Consider the following 26,005-nt stretch of genomic DNA (forward strand, 5'->3'; position numbering starts at 1 on the left):
GCCCACCCTTATTCTCCTCCATGGTTTGGACCAAGCAGGGACTATTCTGCTCCAGGGATGCTCTGCACAGAGACACGGTGGAGCAATGGCCAAGGCCATTCAAAGCAATGCTGCCCCCTAATTTCCAGCGCTTTCTAAGCATTTTCGGGAGGAGAGGTGAACATAATTGTAGCATGTTCTTTAATAACAGTTAAACAGTACTTCTTTATGTTGCCAAATATGTATAATATTTCTGAGGCCAGAAATCAATACAATTCATCTGGTGTTAACTTTAAACGTGTAACGTACAGTGCAAGTGGGAAACGGGAAAGCTGAGGCCATTACCATCACCATTTCCTCTTTCTAAAGAAAAAGTCATATCACAGAGGCAAAGATCTGCCTAGACTTTGGTAACAAACTTAAAAATCATCAAATTCCTTTTATTAAAGATACTTACACATCATTGCCCAATTTACCAACTTTAAGATTTAAAGCATGCAATCCCAAGAATGAAGTCAGTAATAATAAGGGACAAAAATAATTTGGTTTCATTTCAATCATTCTTAGAAAATAAACCTAACGTTCATCTAAGAAATTTAAGGTCCCCTGGGCACTGTCTAACATCTGTGAAGATGCTCGCTCTGACCTCTGTGGTTTCTATTTTCTTTACACAGCATAGGCCAGGCTTTTGATGCTTACCATCCACATGCAGAATGTGGGACACGTGAGAGATCACAGGGTGCAAGTCTCAGTATAGGAAACGTCACTCCCACCTGCTCTCCTTTTACCAGGGCACTTGTAGAGGAAAGCCGGCTTTCTTCTAGGAAACAGAATTATTGACAATCTGAGAAGTGAACTTAAACACATCCATTAGGTTTAAAGGCCAAGGACTGCCCTACGGAGATGCTGAGGTGAATGTGCACTGCAGAGTCACTCAGATCATGCGGCAAGGAAAGCTCTAAGGTAGCACCCAACATGAAGCGTGTGCACCATGGAGTCGCTCCGATCACATGTCGAGAAAAGCTCTAAGGTAGCACCCAGCATGACACGCGTGCACCGCAGTCACTTGGATCATGCATCAAGGAAAGCTCTAAGGTAGCACCCAGCATGATGCATGTGTGCACTGCAGAGTCACTTGGATCATGCGGTGAGGAAAACTCTAAGGTAGCACCCAGCATGACATGTGTGCACCGCAGAGTCACTTGGATCATGCATCGAGGAAAGCTCTAAGGTAGCACCCAGCACAACACGTGTGCACCACGAAGTCACTTGGATCATGCGGCAAGGAAAGCTCTAAGGTAGCACCCAGCATGATGCGTGTGTGCACTGCAGAGTCACTTGGATCACGTGTCGAGGAAAACCCTAAGGTAACACCCAGCATGATGTGTGCGCACCGCAGAGTCACTTGTATCACGCATCAAGTAAAGCCCTAAGGTAGCACCCAGCATGACGCGTGTGCACCGCGGAGTCACTTGGATCACGCATCGAGGAAAACTCTAAGGTGGCACCCAGCATGACGCATGTGCACCGCGGAGTCACTTGAATCATGCATCGAGGAAAACTCTAAGGTGGCACCCAGCATGACGCGTGTGCACCGCGGAGTCACTTGGATCATGCATCGAGGAAAGCTCTAAGGTAGCACACAGCATGACGCATATGCACCATGGAGTCACTTGGATCACACATCGAGGAAAACTCTAAGGTAGCACCCAGCACGACGCGTGTGCACCACGGAGTCACTTGAATCATGCATCAAGGAAAACTCTAAGGTAGCATCCAGCATGACACGTGTGCACTGCAGAGTCACTTGGATCATGCGGCAAGGAAAACTCTAAGGTAGAACCCAGCACTACATGTGCAGAGTCACTTGGATCACCCATCAAGGAAAGCCCTAAGGTAGCACCCAGCATGACGCATGTGCACCGCGGAGTCACTTGGATTACACGTCGAGGAAAGCTCTAAGGTAGCACCCAGCATGACGCGTGTGCACCGCGCAGTCACTTGGATCACACATCGAGGAAAATGTAACACCCAGCATGACGCATGTTTGCACTGCAGAGTTGCTCGGATCACGCGTCGAGGAAAGCTCTAAGGTAGCACCCAGCATGACGCATGTGCACCGCGGAGTCACTTGGATCACGCATCGAAAAAACTCTAAGGTAGCACCCAGCACGACATGTGTGCACCACAGAATCACTTGGATCACATATCGAGGAAGGTTCTAAGGTAGCACACAGCATGACGCACGTGCACCGTGGAGTCACTTGGATCACGCAGCGAGGAAAACGCTAAGGTAGCACCCAGCACAACACGTGTGCACCACGGAGTCACTTGGATCATGCGGCGAGGAAAGCTCTAAGGTAGCACCCAGCATGACTCATGTGCACCGCGGAGTCACTTGGATCACGCGGCGAGGAAAACTCTAAGGTAGCACCCAGCATGACGCGTGTGCATCACGGAGTCACCTGGATCACGCATTGAGGAAAGCTCTAAGGTAGCACCAAGCAAGACATGTGTGCACCGTGGAGTCACTTGGATCATGCATCGAGGAAAGCACTAAGGTAGCACCCAGCATGACGGGTGTGCACCGCAGTCACTTGGATCATGCGGTGAGGAAAACTCTAAGGTAGCACCCAGCATGACGTGTGTGCACCGCAGAGTCACTTGGATCATGCGGTGAGGAAAACTCTAAGGTAGCACCCAGCATGACGTGTGTGCACCGCAGAGTCACTTGGATCACACATCGAGGAAAGCTCTAAGGTAGCACCCAGCATGACACGTGTGGACCGGGGAGTCACTCAGAGGCACTATGGAGTCACTTGAATCACACGGTGAGGAAAGCACTACGGTAACACCCAGCATAGCACTGCCTGGGAGCGATGGAACTTTAAGTGCAGAACCAGAGCAAGAGAGTGGGAAAGATGAGATGATCAATGGAAAGAATTTAACTTCATGTTTCCTAAAAGTAAGTTAAAGATTTGCTTCAGTAGTAAATAATTATTTATCAAAAAAATAACAAAAACCAAGCTTAAAGCATTAGGGAAAAAACTGTTATGGTTGATAAAGGTAATTTCAGACCTAATATGAAAAGAAATAGTTTAAAGTCATTTACAAATAACAAAAGCTAAAAGAAAGAATGAGTAACAAGAGTGAGGAAGAGCACGTACGCTGTAAACACAGAGGTGATTGCTGTAATACGAAATGTCAGCTGCACGTTACCAATGAAAGAAGTGGCCCCTGGATTGAAAAGTAAAATCAGTGTTTTCCTCCAGGAGAGGGTCAGGTCCTTTGTGACAGTACAGGAGATAAAGAGCACACATGAGGTGAGCTGTGGTCAACAGGAAGCAACTCTGGACGGCAGGAGGTCAGGTGAGAACGTGGGAGTGGGAGGCGGGTGCAGGTGGTGTCTGAGATGCAGAGGAGACCAGGTGAGGATGTGGGGGTGCTGGGTGGGTGCAGGTGGTGTCTGAGAGGCACAGGAGACCAGGTGAGGACATGAAGGTGCTGGGTGGGTGCAGGTGGCATCTGAGATGCAGAGGACGACAGGTGAGGACGTGGGGGTGCTGCATGGGTGTAGGTGGCGTCTGAGATGCAGAGGAGGCCAGGTGAGGAAGTGGGGGTGCTGGCTGGGTGTAAGTGGTGTCTGAGAGGCACAGGAGACCAGGTGAGGACATGAAGGTACTGGGTGCGTGTAGGTGGCATCCGAGATGCAGGGGACCAGGTGAGGACGTGGGGGTGCTGGGCGGGTGTAGGTGGTGTCTGAGATGCAGAGGAGGCCAGGTGAGGATGTGAGGGTGCTGGGTGGGTGTAGGTGGTGTCTGAGATGCAGAGGAGGCCAGGTGAGGACGTGGGGGTGCTGGGCGGGTATCGGTGGTGTCTGAGAGGCACAGGAGACCAGGTGAGGATGTGGAGGTTGCTAGGCAGGTGCAGGTGGCATCTGAGTCATGCAGTGCACCTTTCTGATCAGTATGACATGCCCTCCCTGGTCACCCACTGCAAGACAACAGCCCAAGTTGCTGCGAAGCTGCTGTATTGGGGCCTGTGCTCTTCTGTTCACCAAAGCCCCTCAGCCCTGTCCCCACACACACCAGGTGCCTCTATCTGCTGACCACCCACCCCTCACATGACCTGCAGGGCCTCAGTGGATTTCTGAGATTGCAGCCCTAGGCTTCTCCTATACTGGGACCTCTCTCCCGCCTTGGTCGGACCTAGGGCCCTCAACGCGGCGCCTGGTGAAAGATCCAGGCCAAGTGGGAGGCCTGAGGGAGGGGCTGAGCAACCCACCTGGCTGGCTGTACAGCCCAGACTTAACCCTTCTTGTGAAGAAAGTCTCTGTCTTCTTCCTTAGGTCAACCTGTGCCACACGACGATAGTGGTGTCCATCCATCAAACTGAAGATCCAAAGCTACAAAAACAAAGAACACGCAGACATGGCACTAGAGCAGAGGTCCCTCCACAAAAGCAGAATACCAGAGTAGGAACACGAGGGAAGATGAGTCACAGGACAAGCCCTTCACGCCCCACAGAGGCTCCCTGCACAGCTCTCTCCTGCCTTCAACCTCCACCCTGGAAGCCCTCCTTACAGCCTACACCTGCAGTGTCAGAGCACTTTCGCACTGCCAGCACATCAGCTCAGAGCACTCAGGCAGGGTCCCATTGTGCAGGCCTCCCCACGTGCTCATCCGGGGCCCCAGCCCCAGGTTCTCTGCACACACCCCACAGCACCTCCGGGACCCCCAGACCCTAGGCTCTCTGCACATAACCCACAGCACCTCTGGGACCCCCAGACCCCAGGCTCTCTGCAAACACCTCACATCACCTCCGGGACCCCCAGACCCCAGGCTCTCTGCAAACACCTCATATCACCTCCGGGATCCCCAGACCCCAGGCTCTCTGCAAACACCTCACATAACCTCCGGGACCCTCAGACCCCAGGCTCTCTGCACACACCCCACAGCTTCACAGCCAAGAGTATGTCCCACATGCCCTGGCTGAAAAGACAAAGTCAGGAGCGGTCAACTTTGTCAGAAGAAAAAAAAAAATCTAAGTTTTCAAAAATATCTTTTTCAAATTATATCAACAGCAACTTTATCCAGGCTTTGTGAAATGAACCTAAAATGCTCACCTAAAAAATGTTTTGTAAAAGATCAATATATTCAGGTTTTCAACAGTGTGTAAGCTGACATGAAACAGGAGCACAAGGAGCCCTGGGGAAGCCACCAGAGGAGAAGTCCAGGGAGCGTCTCCATGGCCACAGGCAGCGTGTGTGGGATGTCTGCTCACAGCCCTCTTCTCATCTGGTTTTAAAGGTCATGTCAGTGGCCCTCACTTTTGCTGTACTCCAGAAACATGCATGGAGCTCTGGGACATGTAGACCCAGCTCCTCTGCAGACCAGGGAGCCTGGGACCATACTGAACCCACAGTGATGCTGATACCCACAGAAGGTCACATTCTCAGCACTAAGGTGGATGAGTTTTTTTCCAATCACGGGAAAATACAAAGCAGCATGAAGACAAAGACCTTCGTGTGCATGCTCACATACAGGAATGTCTGAGAACTGAAACTTAACTACGTGGCTGTCTCACCTGGCCATCAGCACACCTAGTGACCAGCTGCCTGCTTTCTGCATCAATGAATATGCTGAGTAGAGGATATGCTGGTGAAAGGAACATCAGAAAATTTAGCTTTATAAGCGCCTGGTACCAATTAAGCCAAGAACTATCAGTTTTACTTATCTCTTTACACATATTTACTTACAGTATTTCTGTTAGTCAAGTTTGAACTATTCCAAAATAATTTCTTCCAAAAAAAAGGTAAAAATTGTATGTGAATACAAATGTTGAAAACCTCATGCACACAAGGAAGGCTGAGGAAGTCACCCAAAAGGATGCCCGGGGAGTCCGCCACATATTGGTCCTGAGGATTCCCATCCCACCTGCCCAACAGAAGGCCTGGTGTGATTAAACCACCACCCAGTCCTCAGCTGCTTTATAACCTAGATGGAGGGAAGCACTGGTGTTCAATCAACATTGCACTTGGAGCAGAAGGATTCCTGAGTCAGCCAGATATAATAAAATTATGGACTTAGTAATGAAAACAGCAATTAAATGGATATCTGGTTTTCCTGGAAAAAAAGATTTTTGCCTAGGATGTCATTTTATTCAAACTGTCAATAATTCAGGAAAATTAAATAAATGAATATTGAAAAATATTACATGTCCTAATTAAACTATAAATGAAATCTAAGATCATGTGTATCATTGTTCTTGGCAACTCCATATCATTAATTTCAGTAAAAAGATTCCAACATATTTCCAAGAAAAGTGCTTCACCTTGAGAGAAGGCAATGTATTCAAGTCATTAGAGTACCATAATCTACACATGGATACATTGACCTCAGAAAGAATGTTAAATCTCTGAGAGGCTATAACAATAACTCTACTAGTATCTGTATATGCTTTAAGTGGCATTTTCTTTTTCTTTTTTTTTTAACAGAAATTGATGCTTACTGAGAGAGTAAAAGAGATGCCAATATTCCTACTGAAAATGTCCACCTTAACAGGACGTGCTGTTGAGCCCACATGCCATGAGACAGCTTAGCATGTTATCATAGCACTTTTTTTTAAATTGCATTTTAGGTTTGGGGTACATGTAAAGAACATGCAAGATTGTTGCATACGTACACACATGGCATTTTCATGTCACTTACCCCACGAAAGAACGCTGTCCTTTTAGTTCCCTACCCCTCTTCTTCTGGGAAGACAGAATGTGCACAAGAGGAACAAAGCGAATGCAGGAAACCAGTGCCCTGAGGCGCCCGGGGGACACCACCGGGCTGCACTGGAGAGGTGCTGGGGCGTCGCAGGCGCTCCTCCCGCCGCGCTCCACCGACGCCTGCACCGTCAGTGCTGCATTGGTGTGACCGTGTGCCAGTCTCATTTACCAACACAAAAGCCATCTGATTAAGAATGCAACGACCCTAGCGGTCACGAGCTGCACGCATGCTCAGTGCTTGGCCCAGAGGCCGCCATGTGGCGCACTCCCGCGCACGCGAGATGAGCAGGGCAGTCCTGGCACCACCAACACCGCTGGTTCTGGGACTTGCTTCTACAGAGAGCAGAGGGCTCGCCTTCCCTAGGTACTCCGGCATTTTATCTGACAGCAAACATGCTTTACTCTTTTCCAAAACAGAAAGGCCCAGACTCCAATTAAACATGTTTAATTTTAGTTGAAAAACTTCAAGGGCATTCACTGTTAAGTGAATTCTTTCCTTGTGCGGAGGGTCGTGAAGGGCTGTAAGCCTGAGATCGTCTCATTCACATCCACCTGAATGTTACAGCTTCATCTTATGCCCTGAAATATGCTGTAGAATAACTGGGTTATTCACAGGAAACATGAGAGTTTTAAATTTACCTGATAACACAGATGAACTGTATATTAACGATCCTGTACAATGGTCCCAGACCTTTGGATAAACATAGAGAAGAATGTTGCCATTATTGCAATAGGTTAAGCGAACAGTACTACCCAATATTAGATTAGTCAAAGTAAACGATTATCTAAAACAGAAAGCAATAAAATGAGCACAACATAAAAATGTAGAAACACAATAAAAGATATCAGAATCAAAAAGAAAAAAAATCACATCACTTCCATAAATAACCCCTGATGGATTTGAAGACTTGGAAACAAAAATGAAACAAGGTTAGAAATAGCTCCCAGGCACTTGGTCAACACTGCCAAGATAGGGGCACCAAGCAGAAACTGTAGTAGTCTACACCCTGTCATCTGCACACTCACGTGTCAGGCCCACACCCTGACCTCCAGGTACACAATTGCATGTCAGGTCGACACTGCCAGGTGCACACCCATGTGTCATGTCTACACTGTCAGCTGTCAAGTACACACCCGCAGGTCAGGTCCACACTGTCAGCTGTCAGGTGCACACCCGTGGGTCAGGTCTACAGTGTCAGGTGCACACCTGTGGGTCAGGTCTACATGGTCAGGTGCACACCTGCATGTCAGGTCTACACTGTCAGGTGCATATCCACGTGTCAGGTCTACATTGTCAGGTGCACACCCATGTGTCATGTCTACACTGTCAGCTATCAGGTGCACACCCGCGGGTCAGGTCTACACTGTCAGCTGTCAAGTGCACTCCCATGGGTCAGGTCTACACTGCCAGGTGCACAACCATGTGTCATGTCTACACTGTCAGCTGTCAGGTGCACAACCACAGGTCAGGTCTACACTGTCAGCTGTCAGGTGCACACCCACGGGTCAGGTCTACACTGTCAGGTGCACACCCATGGATCAGGTCTACATGGTCAGGTGCACACCTGCATGTCAGGTCTACACTGTCAGGTGCACATCCACATGTCAGGTGTACACTGTCAGGTGCACACCCATGGGTCAGGTCTACATGGCCAGGTGCACACCCGAGTGTCAGGTCTACACTGTCAGCTGTCAAGTGCACACCTGCATGTCAGGTCTACACTGTCAGCTGTCAGGTGCACACTCGCAGGTCAGGTCTACACTGTCAGGTGCACACCCATGTGTCATGTCTACACTGTCAGCTGTCAAGTACACACCCACAGGTCACGTCTACACTGTCAGCTGTCAGGTGCACATCCACGGGTCAGGTCTACACTGTCAGGTGCACACCTGTAGGTCAGGTCTACATGGTTAGGTGCACACCTGCATGTCAGGTCTACACTGTCAGGTGCACATCCATGTGTCATGTCTACACTGTCAGCTGTCAGGTGCACACCCACGGGTCAGGTCTACACTGTCAGGTGCACACCCATGGGTCAGGTCTACATGGTCAGGTGCACACCTGCATGTCAGGTGTACACTGTCAGGTACACATCCACATGTCAGGTCTACACTGTCAGCTGTCAGGTGCACACCCGCGGGTCAGGTCTACATGGTCAGGTACACACCCGAGTGTCAGGTCTACACTATCAGCTGTCAAGTGCACACCTGCATGTCAGATCTACAATGTCAAGTGCACACCCACGGGTCAGGTCTACACTGTCAGTTGTCAAGTGCACACCCGCGTGTCAGGTCTATACTGTCAGGTGCACACCCGTGTGTCAGGTCTACACTGTCAGGTGCACACTTGCGTGTCAGGCCCACATTCCGGCCACCAGGTGCACACTCATATCAACTGGATAAAAACTGAAGTTGCATTTCATTTTCTTCTAGATCCTCATTTTGTTCTGACTGAGCCCTCTACCCTGGAACTGGCTCTTCTGCTCTGGGCCTGGGAAATGCCGTGGAGAAGAATTCCTGCTTGGGCTCTCTCAGGCCCTGGATTCCACTGTGGGAAAGCTGGGGCCATCCAGTCAGTTATCCAAGCCCAGCCAGCGGCCCTGCAAACATCAGGGCTTGGTGTTTATATGGCAGCTGGGACGGTGTTTACCTTGCAGAAGTGGGGTAGAAACACTCCCACTCAGGTGGCAGTGGCCATGAAGCATCACGGCATGGTGTTTACATGGAAATCAGGACAGCGGTCGCCTTGCAGAGTGGGGCAGAAACACCACCACTCAGGCGGCACTGGCCGTGAAGCAGCCACACAGCCCCCCTGTAACCACAGGTCTTTCCACAACGCGTGCCACGTGGGAACGCGGTCCAGTGTCCATCGCTCACCTTAAAGCCTCTGTCCTCGGATACTGAGATGATGATGCCTGCTTGCCAGGGACAGAACTCCACCGCGGTCACTGGGCCCAGGTGGCCCTGCAGCTTGGCCAGGACAGCCTGAGCCTGAGAGAATGTGTGCAGAAGGTCGGGGATGGAACTTTGTGGGGGTGATTAACATCAGGATGTTCTGTGCATGTCGCAGAACATGGCTGCTATTAAAATAAGGCCCATATTATTCCTCTTTTCAAGTTGGAACTCTGTACATAAAACAAGGGTGAAGACTCAGATGTCTAGCCAAGAGGAAAGCTTCAGCCATAGGCACAGTCTTGGCAGTGTTAACAGACGGCACTGACCAGAGCTGACCCTGAGCGAATTAGGAAGTGGCATCTCCTCAGGACTCCTATCTCCACACCATCTGCCCCATGCATCCACCCTGAAGCTCCCTGCCTGTACCTCAAAATGTACTTCCCTGTGTTCCCAACCCCTCAGCGTCTGTTCTCCACCTGGGACTTCCTAAAACAAGACAAGATGGTGTGGCAGTGGATGCTCATGAGTTACCCTTTCCTCCTGAAGTCCCTAAAACCTCCTACAGCCAAGACAGCACCCAGGAAGCCACTGTCACAAGCTGGCGACCCACAGGGCTTTGTGTTCATATGGAAATCAGGCTTGAAGGGCAAGAACTCAGAGGAAACAAAGTCCTCCTTCATGTTCCCTTAGATTCCCATTTCCTGATTTCTAACACTGCTTTCTAAAATTGCAAAGGGGACAGCTGACTATTCCAGCCACACACGAAGTACAAATCACACAGGCAGGGAGAGGTGACACATTTCCTTAAACTAATCCTGGTGATGAGATGGCTGCAAAAAGTCTGATTCTTGATAAAAAGAAAATTTTGATAAAAGATATAAGCAAAAGTGCTATGCTAGGAAGGATGCCTATAATCAGGGAATTTCTGAGAAATAAAAGTTTTGCAGAATGCATTTTCTTAAGTCATGCCTGATACCCAGATTCCATGGGGAGTTTTAATATTTATATAAATATCACTATCTGATACCAGTGGTTTTCCAATTGCAAGGTAGAGATATGATTTTATAAAAGTAAACTAAATTTAAGATATAGCTTTAAAAAAAAGGGAGTACAGAAAAAAAGAAAAGAGAGTTGGGCAGGGTCCCAGAACCCAGGTGGCCCCATCAGCTATACCCTTCTGTGAAATCCAGGTGTGAAGTTCAATCTTACCTCAATATCCAGCATGAATATCTTGTTTCCAGCACACACAGCAACAACTCGATCATCCAGGCTCAACTGTAAACACAGCACCTTTCCCAAAAGTGAGCCCATGACAGTCCCTCGCGGGACCAGCCCTAGAGTGAGTTTCACCATTAGTACCCATTCACCAAATGCATTCAGCATTGCATTAATCTGAGAAAAGTACTAAGAATGTAACCCTCTATTCTAAAATTACTGAATGAATGACAATGAGTTTTGATGTGATTTTGATTCTTTAAGAATATCAAATATACTGAATATACAGAAGTCTGAAAACCTGGGAAATGCAGCACTTCCCTGCAGAGAATCCCTCAGCATCAAAACAGGAAGATGCCTTTCTCTGGAGGCTGCAGTGAGAGTCATGCACATCGAACTGCATGTTTTGATGCTTCTCACCCACATCAACCCCACATGCACCCTCATGTCCAGGCTCAGCCAACATCAGTTGGAAGGAAGGCAGTAGGAGCTGATCCAACCCAGGCCTCCAGGGACTAAGCAATGTCAGGACACCTACAAACAGCCAGGAGGTTCCCGAGACCCAAACAACATGTGCAGCAGCTGCAGCCTGATGCAAAGCCTGTTCTCCAAACCCGCAGAGATGAAGGAAAAAATGGCGGGCAAGGTTATCTGGTCCTGGTGTGCACCATGGACCTATCACCAGCAAAATACAGATATACTCCCCTCAGAGCCTGTGAGAGACACACGGCTCATGTCCCATAGCCACCAAGTCTAGAGAGACACGTGCTCGTGTCCCACAGCCTCCAAGTCTAGAGAGAGATATGCTCAGGTCCCATAGCCACCAAGTCTAGAGAGACACACACTCAGGTCCCACAGCCACCAAGTCTAGAGAGACACATGCTCGTGTCCCACAGCCTCCAAGTCTAGAGAGACACACACATGCTCATGTCCCACAGCCTCCAAGTCTAGAGAGACACATGCTCATGTCCCACGGCCACCAAGCCTAGAGAGAGAGACACGTGTGCTATATCCCTATATAGACTACATAGATTTATAGTTACTTTGCATTTGTGTTTTAATGTAATCCTCTAACTTCTCTATATAATTGTACAAAACTTGAATTCCTTAATGTGGTCCCCACCTAACTTTTTTACTTTCTCAGATAAGACTCTCCTAACATCAGCATGCTCCAAGAATACAGGAGGTTCTCACTTTTCCCTCCCAGGGCCTTGGCAAAGTCAGGTCCATCTGCCAAAAGCATAGCCCTCTATCCCATCCCTTTACATCCTCAGCCCACAGGCTCCTCCTTGAGATCCTGCTTCTCAAAGTGCTTCCATGCACGTGCGTGCTGCCCTGTCCTCATCTGCCTTCTCTGCTGCACATCCACAATTCATAGCCATTCAGTCACTGGCAGCATCTGTCTGTCTCAAACTCTGAGCTGTGACTTCCACAGGATTTGGGACCAAGCCCTTCCTATTCACCACCGTGTTTCTAGCCTAAATAATTACAGGTGCTCAAGAAACCGTGCTGTGCAAGAACAGAATATTTCAACTTGCCTACATGTTTTCAGGTTGACACAAAATTGACAGTTTTTGAAATAAGAAGTGACATATCAAAACCAGTGAGCCTATAAGATCAGCATAACACACAACAAAGGTCAGTAAGTCTGAACGGGCCTGGTGTCCTCTCCATATAAAGCACCCTGCTTGCACACCTGGGTTCAAGGTAAAGGGAATACAAAATTACCCTAAATTGCCCTGAGAGATTGGTGTTACCCAAGGGAAACGTCCCTTGGGTAGTACCAAGTATACTGAAGGATGAATTATTCTGTTTCTAGGTTTTTAAAAACATGTTTTAGATTTTCACTTACCTTGAAGTACTTTCTTTATACATTCATCCAGGTTCCACATTATAACATAATCCAGTGATGCTGAGCAGATTAGAAGTGGATTCACTTTATTTCCAAAAGCCATAGCAGTAATTGGCTGATGGTGTCCTCGTAGGATTAGAAGCTGAGAAAATTAACAAAAATCAAAAATAACACATTCAATAGACAACATTTAAAAATAAAAGAGTATAACAACATAACCTCAAACCTAATAAAAGATTGAGTTCAAATACATTTATTTTACATATTCATTGTAATTCATTTGTTAAAATTCCTGCTATGTACTACTAAATTATTCTCTCAGGTTAACCATTTCACTGCTATTCACTGTCACACACACTAATAAAATGATACAGGTTACCTCATTCTTCTATTTCTTTGTTACTTATTAGTTAACCAAATATAGAACATGTCTCCACTACCACATCAGAAGAGGTAACAGCTGAGCTGAAAACTGAGGAATAAGGAGAAGAATGAGGGATTGACAAGAGGAGGAGGACATTCAGGTCCCCAGAAAAACAAGGCATGGGTAAGAAGCTGCCCAGACAAGCAAAGAAGTGAGAGGAGACTGGAGAAAGGTGAGGCCCAGGTGTGGGGACCTTGGCAATTACACTCTCTAGGGAATTAAAATCCAGCAAAAAACGTGCAGTCAGAATAATATAATGACCAGATTTGTTTTGCTACAAGTATGGAGGAGATGAGTGTTGGGGGTACAATGGGCTAGAGAGACAGATGGGAATGCATGAGAATGCTCAAGGAAAATCCAATAAAGACCTGGACTAAGATAATGATGATGGGGACGGAGAGAAGATGATGACTGAAGACTCCGTGACCAATGGATATGGAGGGATGGAGGGAAAAACAAAAGTAAAGTGAATCAGGGTTTGAGGTTAAAATCTTGGGGGAACAATGTCTCAAGAACAAAAAACAAAGGGAAAATGGAATGGGACTGGGGTAAATCATGGTCCATTTGGTCCATGGTAAGTTGAGATGCTGATAGTGTGATGTTAAATAGACAATAGGCAGTTTGATATGAGAGATATCACTAGAGAATTCCACTTCTAATAAAGACAGGTTGCATTACCTCATCTGTACCAGCCCTACTGATGAGAAGGACAAAAAATGGACAAAATATGTAAAAAATATATGTATATATACACACACACATATATACACACAGAGAGAGACACACGTTTTGAAGATACCAGAAAGCAAACCAAGTCATTGAAGAATTATGATAACAAGATTATAGGGAAGAAAAAAACTGAGGGAAGTCACTACAGTATCTGGGGTCACTTGTCTCATAAAGACATCTACTAACGACATCTTCTGACAATTCCAGTAAAGGTAGCTGAGAAGCTGAGATTCAAGGGGCTAAGGGCACAAAAATGGTGTAATCAAATGAATCATCTTCTGGGGCACAAAAAGAACTACCATATTGGGAGAAGGGCAAAGATTTCTGTCACCTTACCCTTAATCTTGAGAACTCTACAATTTTTTTCCTGTAAAGAAATATGAATGGATTTTAGTAAATGTCTACCTAGAATACAATCTACCAAGATAAGAGGGAAGGGCATGCTGCTAAAACCCCTAGGCTTAGAATGGGAACCCCAAGAAAGAAAAAATCTAAGGAGTAAAGATGAACTGTAAATAAAACAGCCCTCACAAGAACTGAAACCCAGCTATGAATTGTCTTAATACCTGACTGGCTTAGGGTAATCTAGGATTGCCAGTGCCCTAAGCATGACTGATTTGGAAGAATGTAAGATAATCCAGAGTATCAAATCATCTATACTTTTTTTTCCATATACGAAGTCCAGTAATCTAAAAAATAACCAGGTATTCCAGGAGACAAGACCATTTAGTCAAAAACGAAGAAAAATGAATAGAGAAATACAATACCACAAGTCATCCAGATAGACTTGAAACCAAACTAAAACTGATCCAAATGTTAGAATTACTAGACAATAACATTCAAACCATTACTAAGACTTTTTCCATATGTTCGAAAGTTAAGTAGAGGCATAGAAGATATTTAACAGACCCAGATCTAACTTCTGGAGATGAAAACTAGAATTAGATAAAATTTGAAAAAAAAAAAACAGTGGGATTGATAGCATATTAGATGTTGCAGAGGAAAAGACTGGTAAATTTAAAGACAAACCAATAGAAACTATGCAAAAATGAAAGAGAAAAAAAGTACATTAACAAACATGAAAGCATATCAGTGAGCTGTGGGAAACTTCACGTGACCTGACTTGTATGTGTAAGCAGCGTCCACAAAGTTTGGGAGGAAGGGAATGTTTGAAGAAATAATGGCTGAAAATTTTCCAAATTTGATGAAAACCATAAACCCATAGAACCTCAATGATAAAATCTGGATGGCCCCTCCAAATCCCATGTTGAGATATAATCCCTGGTGTTGGATATAGGGCCTACTGGGAAGTGTTTGGGTCATGGAGCAGATCCTTCATAGCTTGGTGCCATCCTCACCATAGTGAGTTCTCACAAGATCTTGTCATTTAAAAGGGTATAGTACCTCCCCCTACCCCTTGCTCCTTTTGCTGTATGACATGTGTATTTCTCCTTCTGCCTTCTGCCATGATTGTAAGATTCCCGAGGCCCTCACCAGAAGCCAAGTATTTGTTGGTGTCATGCTTGTTTCAACAAAAAGAGTCGAGCTCTGTAAAATATTTTAAAAGATTTATTCTGAGCCAAATATGAGTGACTATGGCCCATGACACAGCCCTCAGGAGGTCCTGAGAACATATGTCCAAGGTAGTCGGTATACAGCTTGGTTTTATGTACTTTAGAGAGGCATGAGACATCAATCAAATACACTTAAGAAATACATTGGTTTCTTTCAGAAAGGCGGGACAACTCAAAAGCTGGGGCTTCTAGTCTACGGGTAAACTTAAATATTTTCTAGTTGACAACAGATTGAGTTTATCTGAAAACCTGGAATCAAATAAAATGTTCAGGTTGAGATAAAGGATTGTGGATACCATGTTATATTGTGCAGAAGAAGCTCTCAGCAGATTTCAGAGAGAGCAGGCTGTAAAATTTTTCTTATTGGACTTAAAAGGGTACCTGGCTCTTACTTGATTATCTCCTAGATCTGAAAAGAAAGGAAGGAAAACAAAGGGGAAGGGGGATTCTCTATAGAATGTGGATTTTTCTCACAAGAAACTTTGCAAGACAATTTCAAGGTATGGCAAGGAAATATATTTTGGGGTTGAATACTTTTTCTTTGTCTCATAATGTTATGCCAGAGTCAGACTGAAAAGTAAGTCATGATATATAGGTTCAAATAAAACCCATCTGATGAGAATTTGTGGTTTGTAGGGCATGACTCCCTAAACCCCTTAGGTAGGAATTTGGGCTAGATAAAAAATCAGAGTTTAGTCCTCACTTGTACAGCCTGCAGAACCACGAGCCAATTAACTCTCATTTCTTAATAAATTACCCAGTCTAAGATATTTCTTTCTAAACTCTGACCTTTTTCTTCTCTTGCCCAAATTCTTATCTAAGGGGCTTAAGGATTCACATCCTACAAACCATAAAGTCTTATCAGAGGGATTTTATTTAACCCTATATAACGTGGCTCACTGTCCAACCTAACTTGGCCATAACATCACATGACAGATAAAGAAGGAATTAAAATATGTTAACTCTAATTATGTTTCTTGGCCATATCTTGATAGGCCTGCAAAGCTGTCGCTTGTTGGGGGAAAATCTGCATTCTGTAGAGGATCCCCTTCCTTTTGCAGGCCTTTTTTCTGGAATCTTAGTGGATTCCAGAAAAGAATCCACTAAGACTCTGGCGCTAATAAATATTTACAATCTATTCTCTCTGCAGCCTGCTACCTGGAAGCTTCTTATGTATACTGGGGACCTTGGTCTTCACAATCCCTTATTTTAACCTAGACATTCCTTCTATTGAATCTAGGCCTTTAGATTAATAACTCTTTCAACCAATTACAATTTAGAAAATTATTAAATCCACCTATGACCTGGAAGCCCCCACTTTGAATTGTCCCACCTTTCTGGACCTAACCAATGTATATATTACATGTATTGATTGATGTCTTATGTCTCCCTAATTGTATAAATCCAAACTGTGGTCTGACTAGGCACATTAGGTACATGTTCTCAGGACCTCTTGAGACTGTGCTTCAGGCCACTGGTCACTTGTATTTGACTCAGAATAAATATCTTCAAATATTTTACAAAGTTTAACTCTCATTAACAGACCAATTCATGAAAGGCCTAACACAGAAAATTGGTACCAAGGAGTGGGGCATTGCTATAAAGAATCCTAAAAATGCAGAAGTGGCTTTGGAACTGGTAACCAGCAGAAGTCGGAAGAGTTTGGAGGGCTCAGAAGACAAGCAGATGATGGAAAGTTTGGAACTTCTTAGAGACCAGTTAAATGGTTATGACCAAAACACAGATAGTGATAAGGACAGTGAAGTATAGGCTGAGGAAGTCGCAGATTGAACTGAACTTACTGGGAACTAGAGGAAAGGTCACACTTGTTACGCCATAGCCAAGAGCTTGGCTATATTCTGTTCATGCCCTAGGGCTCTGTGGAAGCTTAAACTTGAGAGTGATGGCCTAGGGACCTGATGGAAGACATTTCTAAACAGCAAAGTATTTAAGATGTCTCCTGGCTGGTTCTAACAACCTACGATCACATATGGAAGCAAAGAAATGATGTAAAGTTGGAATTTATATTTAAAAGGGAAGCAGAGCATAAAACTTCAGAAAATTTGCAGCCCAGCCATGTGGCAAAAAGAAACAGTGTTTTTGTGAGAGGAATTCAAGCAAGCAGTGGAGTAACCATTTACTAAAGATATTTGTGTAACTGAAAAAAGAACCAAATGCTGATAGTCAAGAAAATGAGAAAAAGGCCTCCAAGATATTCCAGAAATCTCCAAGGCAGTCCCTCCCATTACAGGCCCTGAAGAGAGGAAATAATGGTTTTGAGGGCTAGGACCTGCTACCCTACACAGCCTCAGGACACTACTCCCCTCTCCAGCTCCAGCCTCAGCTCAGAGAACCCCAGATATAGCTTGGGCTGCTGTTTCAGAGGGTGCAAGCCACAAACCTTTGTGGTTTTCATGTGGTATTAAGCCTGTGGGTGCACAGAATACAAGTGTAAAGGAGGCTCAGCAGCCTCCGACTAGATTTCAGAGGATTTGTGAGAATGCCTGGGTGCCCAGGCAGAAGCCTGCTGCAGGAGTGGAGCCTTGACAAAGAGTTCCTACTAGGGCAGTGCCAAGGGGAAATGTGGAGTTGGAGCCCCCGCACAGAGTCCCCACTGAGGTTCTGCGTACTAGAGCTGTGAGAAGAGGGGCACCATCATCCAGATCCCAGAATGGCAGATATTCCAGCAGCTTGCACCCTGCTCCTAGATTCAACAACCTGTGACAGCAGCCACAAGGGCTGAATCCTGCAAAGCCACAGGGACAGACCTGCCCCAGGCCTTGGGAGTCCACCTCTTGCACCAGTGTGCCCTGGGTGTGGGACACAGAGTCAATGGAGATAATTCTGGAGCTTTATGATTTAATGACTGTCCTGCTGGGTTTCAGACTTGCATGGGGCCTATAGATCCTCTCTTTTGGCCAATTTCTCCCTTTGGAAATGGGAATGTTTACCCAATGCCTATAATCCCCTTATATCTTGGGAGTAAATAACCTGTTTTTTATTTTACAAGCTCATAGGTAGAAGGAACTTGCCTTGTCTCAGATGAAACTTTGGACTTGGAACTTTTGATTGAGTTGATGCTGAAACAATTTAAGACTGAGGACTAAGCTCTTAGTTTTTTATCGTACCAAAATTCCTTTATAAGGGATCTGGGGAGTCATGCCCTACAACCCATAAATTCTCATCAGATGGGTTTTATTTGATGCTGTATATCATGACTTACTTTCCCATCTGACTCTGGCATAACAAGGAAGAAAATCAAAATATTTTACCTCAAAATATATTTCCTTGCCATATCTAGAAATTGCCCTGCAAAGTCTCTTGTGGCAAAAAAATCCACATTCTATAGAGAATCCCCTTTCCTCTTTGTTTTCCTTCCTTCCATCCCAGATCCAGGGGATAATCAACTAAGGAGCCAGGTACCTTTTTAAGTCCAGTAAGAAACAACTTACAACCTGCTGTCCCTGAAGTCTGCTATCTGAGAGCTTACTCTGCACAGTAAAACTTGGTATCCACAATCTTTTATCTTAACCTGAACATTCCTTTCTATCAATCCCAGGCCTTTAGACAAACTCAACCAATTATCAACCAGAAAATGTTTAATTTTACCTATAGCCTGAAAGTCCCCACTTTGAGTTGTCCCACTTTTCTGAACGAAATCAATGTATTTCTTGTGTTTGATTGATGTCTTATGCCTCCCTGAAATATATAAAATGAAGCTGTGCCCTAACCACCTTGGGCACATGTTTTCAGGACCTCCTGAGGGCTATGTCATGGGCCATGGTCACTCATATTTGGCTCAGAATAAATATTTTAAAATATTTTACACAGTTTAACTCTTTTCATTGGCAAGACTTTGGGGGGACTGTTGGAAAGACATGATTGTATTTTGCAATGTGTGAATGACATGAGATTCAGAGGACCAAAAGTGAAATGATATAGTTTGCACGTCCCCTACAAATCTCATGTTGAGATGTAATCCCCAGTGTTGGAGGTAGGGCCTGGTGGGAAGTGTTTGGGTCATGCCGGCAGATTCCTCATGGCTTGATGCTTTCCTCACCATATTGAGTGCATTCTCATGAAATCGGGTCATTTAAAAGTATATGGCACCTCCTCCTGACCACTTGTTCCTGTTTTTACCCTGTGAAGTACCTGTTCCCCCTTCGCCTTCTGCAATGACTGTAAGGTTCCTCAGGTCCTAATCAAAAGCAAAGCAGATGTTGGTGCCATGACTGTAAAGTCTGCAGAACCATGAGCCAGTTAAATCTCTTTTCTTTATAAATTACCCAGTCTCAGGTTATTTCTTTTTAGCAACGCAAGAATGGCCTAAGACACACAGAATGAGAAATATGAAGAAAAAAACATAGCATGATCAAATTGTTCAAAATTGATAATATAGAGAGTTTTAAAGGCAGCCAGATAAAAACGATATATTTATGCATGGGAACAAAGATAAAGGTAATAACATAATTCTCATTGAAATGATAGCAAGGATCGATCCAAGATGGCCGTTTAGGAACAGCTCAGGATTGCAGCTCCCAGTGAAAGCACAGAGGGTGAGTGGACGCAGCATTTTTATTGCCCACAGACTAGGCAATTCCCAGGCGAAGGAGAGCCACAGGTCACCAGTGCGGCTGTCTTGGCCGGCGGGGCTGTGTCAGCTGGCACAGCTGCTTTGCCCCATGCGGCTGCTTTGTCAGCGCCCCAGCGCAGTGGCTCTCTGTACAAAATACACTGGTCTGGGTGCCCTTTTGGATGGCGATTGGAGCCACAGGAAGTCACCCATTCATCTGTTTAAAAAGGGAACTGAACACGGAACTAGGACAGTAGATTCCAGAGCAAAAAAAGCGCCACGAATCTCAGTGCCGCTGTTTAAGCCAGCGTACTGAGTCGCCACACGGAAAAACACACAGATCCTGGTGCCTCTTTAACAGGCGACTGGAACACCAACTTAAAAAAAAAAAGACTCTGAGGCAGGGAGCCAGGCTATCAGGCTCGGCTGGTCCCACCCCCACAAAGAACAGCAATCAGAAACTCTCTGGATTGAGAGTTTCACAGCAAGTGCAGCAGAACCCGGGATGGTCCAGCTCTGTGGGGGAGGGGTGTCCGCCATTACTAAGGCACTCCAAAACTACGGAGGTAGTCAACCAATGCTGAGGCAGCCCGCCGTTGCCAAGGCAACCCGCCACTACAGAGAGAGTCTGTCATAACAAAGGCGGGCCACCATTGCCGAGGCACGTCCAACTACACCCATATAAACAGGACTGCAGGGAAGTTCACTCGGCAGCTGGGCGGAGCCCACAGCAACTCAGAGAAGCCTCTACAGGCAGACACTAACTAGGGTGCCTCCTTGCTGGGCAGGGAAGCTCTGAAGGAAAAAAAAAGAAGGCGGCAGCATAAGGGAAACTCATAACTAAAGCCATAAATCCCTGGGACAGAGCACCTGGGAACAAAAAGCGGTTTATGAGTTCTGCTGCAGCAGACCTAAACGTACCTGCCCAGCAGCTCTGAATGAACAACAGAGATCACAGCTGAGCATTTGAGCTCCTATAAAGAACAGACTGCCTCCTCAAGCAGCCCCGGACCCCTGAATGTCCAAAGAGACACGTCATAAAGCAGACATCAGACTGACACTTGGCGGGTATCCTTCTGGGACAAAGATAGCAGACAAAGAAAACTGGTACCACCCCTTACTGTTGTGCAGCTGCTGCAGGTGATCCCCAGAAAAGCAGGGCCTGGAGTGGAACTCAGCAGACCTATAGCAGAGAAGCCAGACTGTTAGAAGGAAAACTAAGAAACAGAAATAACCTCATCATCAACAAACAGAACATCCACTCAGAGACCCAATCTGAAAGCCAGAAACTACAAAGACGACGGGAGGATAAATCCATAAAGATGGGAAGAAACCAGCGCAAAAAGGATGAAAACACCCGAAAGTAGAACACCTCTCCGCATACAAGGGATCACAACTCCTCAACAGCAAGGGAACAACGTTGGAAGGAGAACGAGTGTGATGAAATGAAAGAATCAGACTTCAGAAACTGGGTAGTAAGAAACTTCTGTGAACTAAAAGAACATGTTCTAACCCAATGCAAAGAAATTAAGAACCGTGAAGAAAGGTTTGACGAAATGCTAACAAGAATGGACAAAATAGAAAGGAATATAAGTGAATTGATGGAGCTGAAAAACACAACACGAGAACTTCGCGAAGCATGCACAAGTATCAACAGCGGAATTGACCAAGCAAGAGAAAGGATATCAGAGGTCAAAGATCAACTCAATGAAATAAAACGAGAAGGCAAGACTGGAGAAAAAAGGGTAAAAAGGATGAACAAAGTCTCCAAGAAATGTGGGACTATGTGAAAAGACCTAATCTACGTTTGATAGGCGTACCCGAATGCGACGAAGAGAATGAATCCAAGCTGGAAAATACTCTTCAGGATATTATCCAGGAAAACTTCCCCAACCTAGCAAGGCAGGCAAACATTCAAGTCCAGGAAATACAGAGAACACCACAAAGATATGCATCAAGAAGAGCAACCTCAAGGCACATAATCGTCAGATTCGCCAGGGTTGAAATGAAGGAGAAAATACTAAGGGCAGCCACAGATAAAGGTCGGGTTACCCACAAAGGGGAGCCCATCAGACTCACAGTAGATCTCTCAGCAGAAACCCTACAAGCCAGAAAAGAATGGCGGCCAATATTCAACATCCTTAAAGAAAAGAACTTTCAACCCAGAATCTCATATCCAGCCAAACTAAGCTTCATAAGTGAAGGAAAAATAAAATCCTTTGTGAACATGCAAGTACTCAGAGATTTTGTCAACACCAGGCCAGCTCTACAAGGGCTCCTGAAAGAGGCTCTACACATATAAAGGAACAATAAGTACCAGCTCAACTAAAGGGCAAAACAGCCAGCTAGCACCAAAATGGCAGTATCAAATTCACACATAACAATATTAACCCTAAATGTAAATGGACTAAATGCCCCAATCAAAAGACACAGACTGGCAAATTGGATAAAAAGCCAAAACCCATCAGTGTGCTGTATCCAGGAAACCCATCTCACATGCAAGGATACTCAAAGGCTCAAAATAAAGGGATGCAGGAAGATTTACCAAGCAAATGGAGAGCAAAAAAAAGCAGGAGTTGCAATTCTCATCTCTGATAAATTAGACTTCAAAGCAACAAAGATCATAAGAGACAAAGAGGGACGTTACATAATGGCAAAAGGATCAATGCAACAAGAAGAGATGACAATCCTAAATATATACGCACCAAATACAGGAGCACCCAGATATATAAGGCAAGTTCTTAATGACTTACAAAGAGACTTAGACTCCCACACAATAATAGTGGGAGACTTTAACACGCCATTGTCATTATTAGACAGATCAACCAGACAGAAAATTAACAAGGATATCCAGGGCTTGAACTCAGACCTGGACCAAGGAAACCTAATAGACATTTACAGAACTCTCCACCCCAAATCCTCAGAATATACATTCTTCTCAGCACCACATCACACCTACTCTAAAATTGACCACATAATTGGGAGTAAATCACTCCTCAGCAAATGCAAAAGAACAGAAATCGTAACAAATAGTCTCTCAGACCACAGTGCAATCAAGTTAGAACTCAGAATTCAGAAACTAACCCAGAACCGCACAGCTTCATGGAAACTGAACAACTTGCTCTTGAATGTTGACTGGATAAACAATGAAATGAAGACAGAAATAAAGATGTTCTTTGAAACCAACGAGAATGAAGACACAACATACCAGAATCTCTGGGACACATTTAAACCAGTCTCTAGAGGACAGTATATAGCAATAAGTGCCCACATGAGAAGCAAGGAGAGATCTAAAATTGAAACCCTAGCATCAAAACTGAAAGAGCTAGAGGAGCAAGATCAAAAAACCTCTAAGTCTAGCAGAAGACAAGAGATAGCTAAGATCAGAGCAGAACTGAAGGAGATAGAGACACAAAAAACCCTTCAAAAAATCAATAAATCCAGGAGTAGGTTTTTTGAAAAGATCAACAAAATAGAAAGACCACTAGCCAGATTAATAAAAGAGAAAAGAGAGAATAACCAAATTGATGCAATAAAAAATGGTAAAGGGGATATCACCACAGATTCCACAGAAATTGAAAACATCATCAGAGATTATTATAAACAACTCTATGCACATAAACTAATAAACCTGGAAGAAATGGATAAATTCCTGGACACTTGCCTCCTCCCAAGCCTAAACCAGGAAGAAGCCAAAACCCTGAACAGACCCATAACAAGGTCTGAAGTTGAGGCAGCAATTAAGAGCTTACCACCCAAAAAAAGCCAAGGTCCAGACGGGTTCACAGCCGAATTCTACCAGACATACAAAGAGGAGCTGGTACCATTCCTTCTGAAACTATTCCAAACAATACAAAAAGAGGGAATTCTTCCCAAATCATTTTATGAGACCAACATCATCCTGATTCCAAAACCTGGCAGAGACTCAACAAGAAAAGAAAACTACAGGCCAATATCCATGATGAACATAGATGCAAAAATCTTCAATAAAATACTGACAAGTCGATTGCAACAGCACATCAAAAAGCTTATCCACCATGATCAAGTAGGCTTCATCCCGGGGATGCAAGGCTGGTTCAACATACGCAAGTCTATAAACATAATTCACCACATAAACAGAACCAAAGACAAAAACCACATGATTATCTCAATTGATGCAGAGAAGACCTTTGACAAAATTCAACAGCCCTTTATGCTAAAAACCCTCAATAAGCTAGGTATTGATGGAACGTATCTCAAAATAATAAAAGCTATTTATGACAAACCAACAGCCAATATCATACTGAATGGGCAAAAACTGGAAGAATTCCCCTTGAAATGTGGCACCAGACAAGGATGCCCTCTCTCACCACTGCTATTCAATATAGTATTAGAAGTTCTAGCCACAGCAATCAGGCAAGAAAAAGAAATAAAGGGCATTCAAATAGGAAAGAAGGAAGTCAAATTGTCTCTATTTGCAGAAGACATGATTGTATATCTAGAAGACCCCATCGTCTCAGCCCCAAACCTCCTGAAACTGATAAGCAAGTTCAGCAAAGTCTCAGGATACAAAATCAATGTGCAAAAATCACATGCATTCCTATACACCAGTAACAGACTTAAAGAGAGCCAAATCAAGAACAAACTTCCATTCACAATTGCCATAAAGAGAATAACATACCTAGGAATACAACTAACAAGGAATGTAAAGGACCTCTTCAAGGAGAACTACAAGCCACTGCTCAACGAAATAAGAGAGGAAACAAACAGATGGAGAAACATTCCATATTCATGGTTAGGAAGAATCAATATCGTGAAAATGGCCATACTGCCCAAAGTAATTTACAGATTCAATGCTATCCCCATCAAGCTACCAATGACCTTCTTCGCAGAACTGGAAAAAACCACCTTAAACTTCATATGGAACCAAAAGAGAGCTCGTATAGCCAAGTCAATTCTAAGCAAAAAGAACAAAGCGGGAGGCATCACACTACCGGACTTCAAACTATACTACAAGGCTACGATAATCAAAACAGCATGGTACTGGTACCAAAACAGAAATAAAGACCAATGGAACAGAACAGAGGTCTCGGAAGCAACACAACATATCTACAACCATCTGATCTTTGACAAACCAGACAAAAACAAGCAATGGGGAAAGGATTCCCTGTTCAATAAATGGTGTTGGGAAAGCTGGCTAGCCATGTGCAGAAAGCAGAAACTGGACCCCTTCCTGACACCTTACACTAAAATTAACTCCAGATGGATTAAAGACTTAAACATAAGACCTAACATCATAAAAACCCTAGAAGAAAATCTGGGCAAAACCATTCAGGACATAGGTGTAGGCAAGGACTTCATGACCAAAACACCAAAAGCATTGACAACAAAAGCCAAAATAGACAAATGGGACCTAATCAAACTCCACAGCTTCTGCACAGCAAAGGAAACAGTCATTAGAGTGAATCGGCAACCAACAGAATGGGAAAAATTTTTTGCAGTTTACCCATCTGACAAAGGGCTGATATCCAAAATTTACAAAGAACTAAAACAGGTTTACAAGAAAAAAACTAACAAGCCCATTCAAAAGTAGGCAAAGGATATGAACAGACACTTTACAAAAGAAGACAAACATGAGGCCAACAAACATATGAAAAAATGCTCATCATCACTGGTCATCAGAGAAATGCAAATCAAAACTACATTGAGATAACCATTTCACGCCAGTTAGAATGGCAATCATTAAAAAATCTGGAGACAACAGATGCTGGAGAGGATGTGGAGAAATAGGAATGCTTTTGCACTGTTGGTGGGAGTGTAAATTAGTGCAACCATTGTGGAAGACAGTGTGGCGATTCCTCAAGGACCTAGAAATAGAAATTCCATTTGACCCAGCAATCCCGTTACTGGGTATATATCCAAAGGATTACAAATCGTTCTACTATAAGGACACGTGCACACGAATGTTCATTGCAGCACTGTTTACAATAGCAAAGACCTGGAACCAACC

The 26,005-nt window shown here is 44.7% G+C and overlaps 1 protein-coding gene and 1 long non-coding RNA gene across 2 annotated transcripts in view; one reads left to right on the forward strand and one right to left on the reverse strand.

The window, feature by feature from the left end:
• Positions 1-26,005, reverse strand: part of WDR27 (WD repeat domain 27) — a 266,107-nt gene that overhangs the window by 219,952 nt on the left and 20,150 nt on the right. The window contains 8 exon segments of the mRNA XM_032267079.1: positions 679-799; positions 4,264-4,384; positions 5,566-5,636; positions 7,394-7,445; positions 9,632-9,762; positions 9,765-9,834; positions 10,859-10,983; positions 12,717-12,858. Coding sequence (XP_032122970.1) covers positions 679-799; positions 4,264-4,384; positions 5,566-5,636; positions 7,394-7,445; positions 9,632-9,762; positions 9,765-9,834; positions 10,859-10,983; positions 12,717-12,858 — 833 coding nt within the window.
• On the forward strand, positions 8,198-9,004 carry LOC116542248. Its single transcript, XR_004265136.1, has 3 exons — positions 8,198-8,278; positions 8,312-8,429; positions 8,762-9,004. It is a non-coding gene; the product is annotated as an uncharacterized LOC116542248 (long non-coding RNA).

The sequence above is a fragment of the Sapajus apella genome, unplaced genomic scaffold, assembly GCF_009761245.1.
Source record: "Sapajus apella isolate SASKATOON/1434 unplaced genomic scaffold, GSC_monkey_1.0 scaffold165, whole genome shotgun sequence".
In the NCBI taxonomy this organism is placed as follows: Eukaryota; Metazoa; Chordata; class Mammalia; order Primates; family Cebidae; genus Sapajus; species Sapajus apella.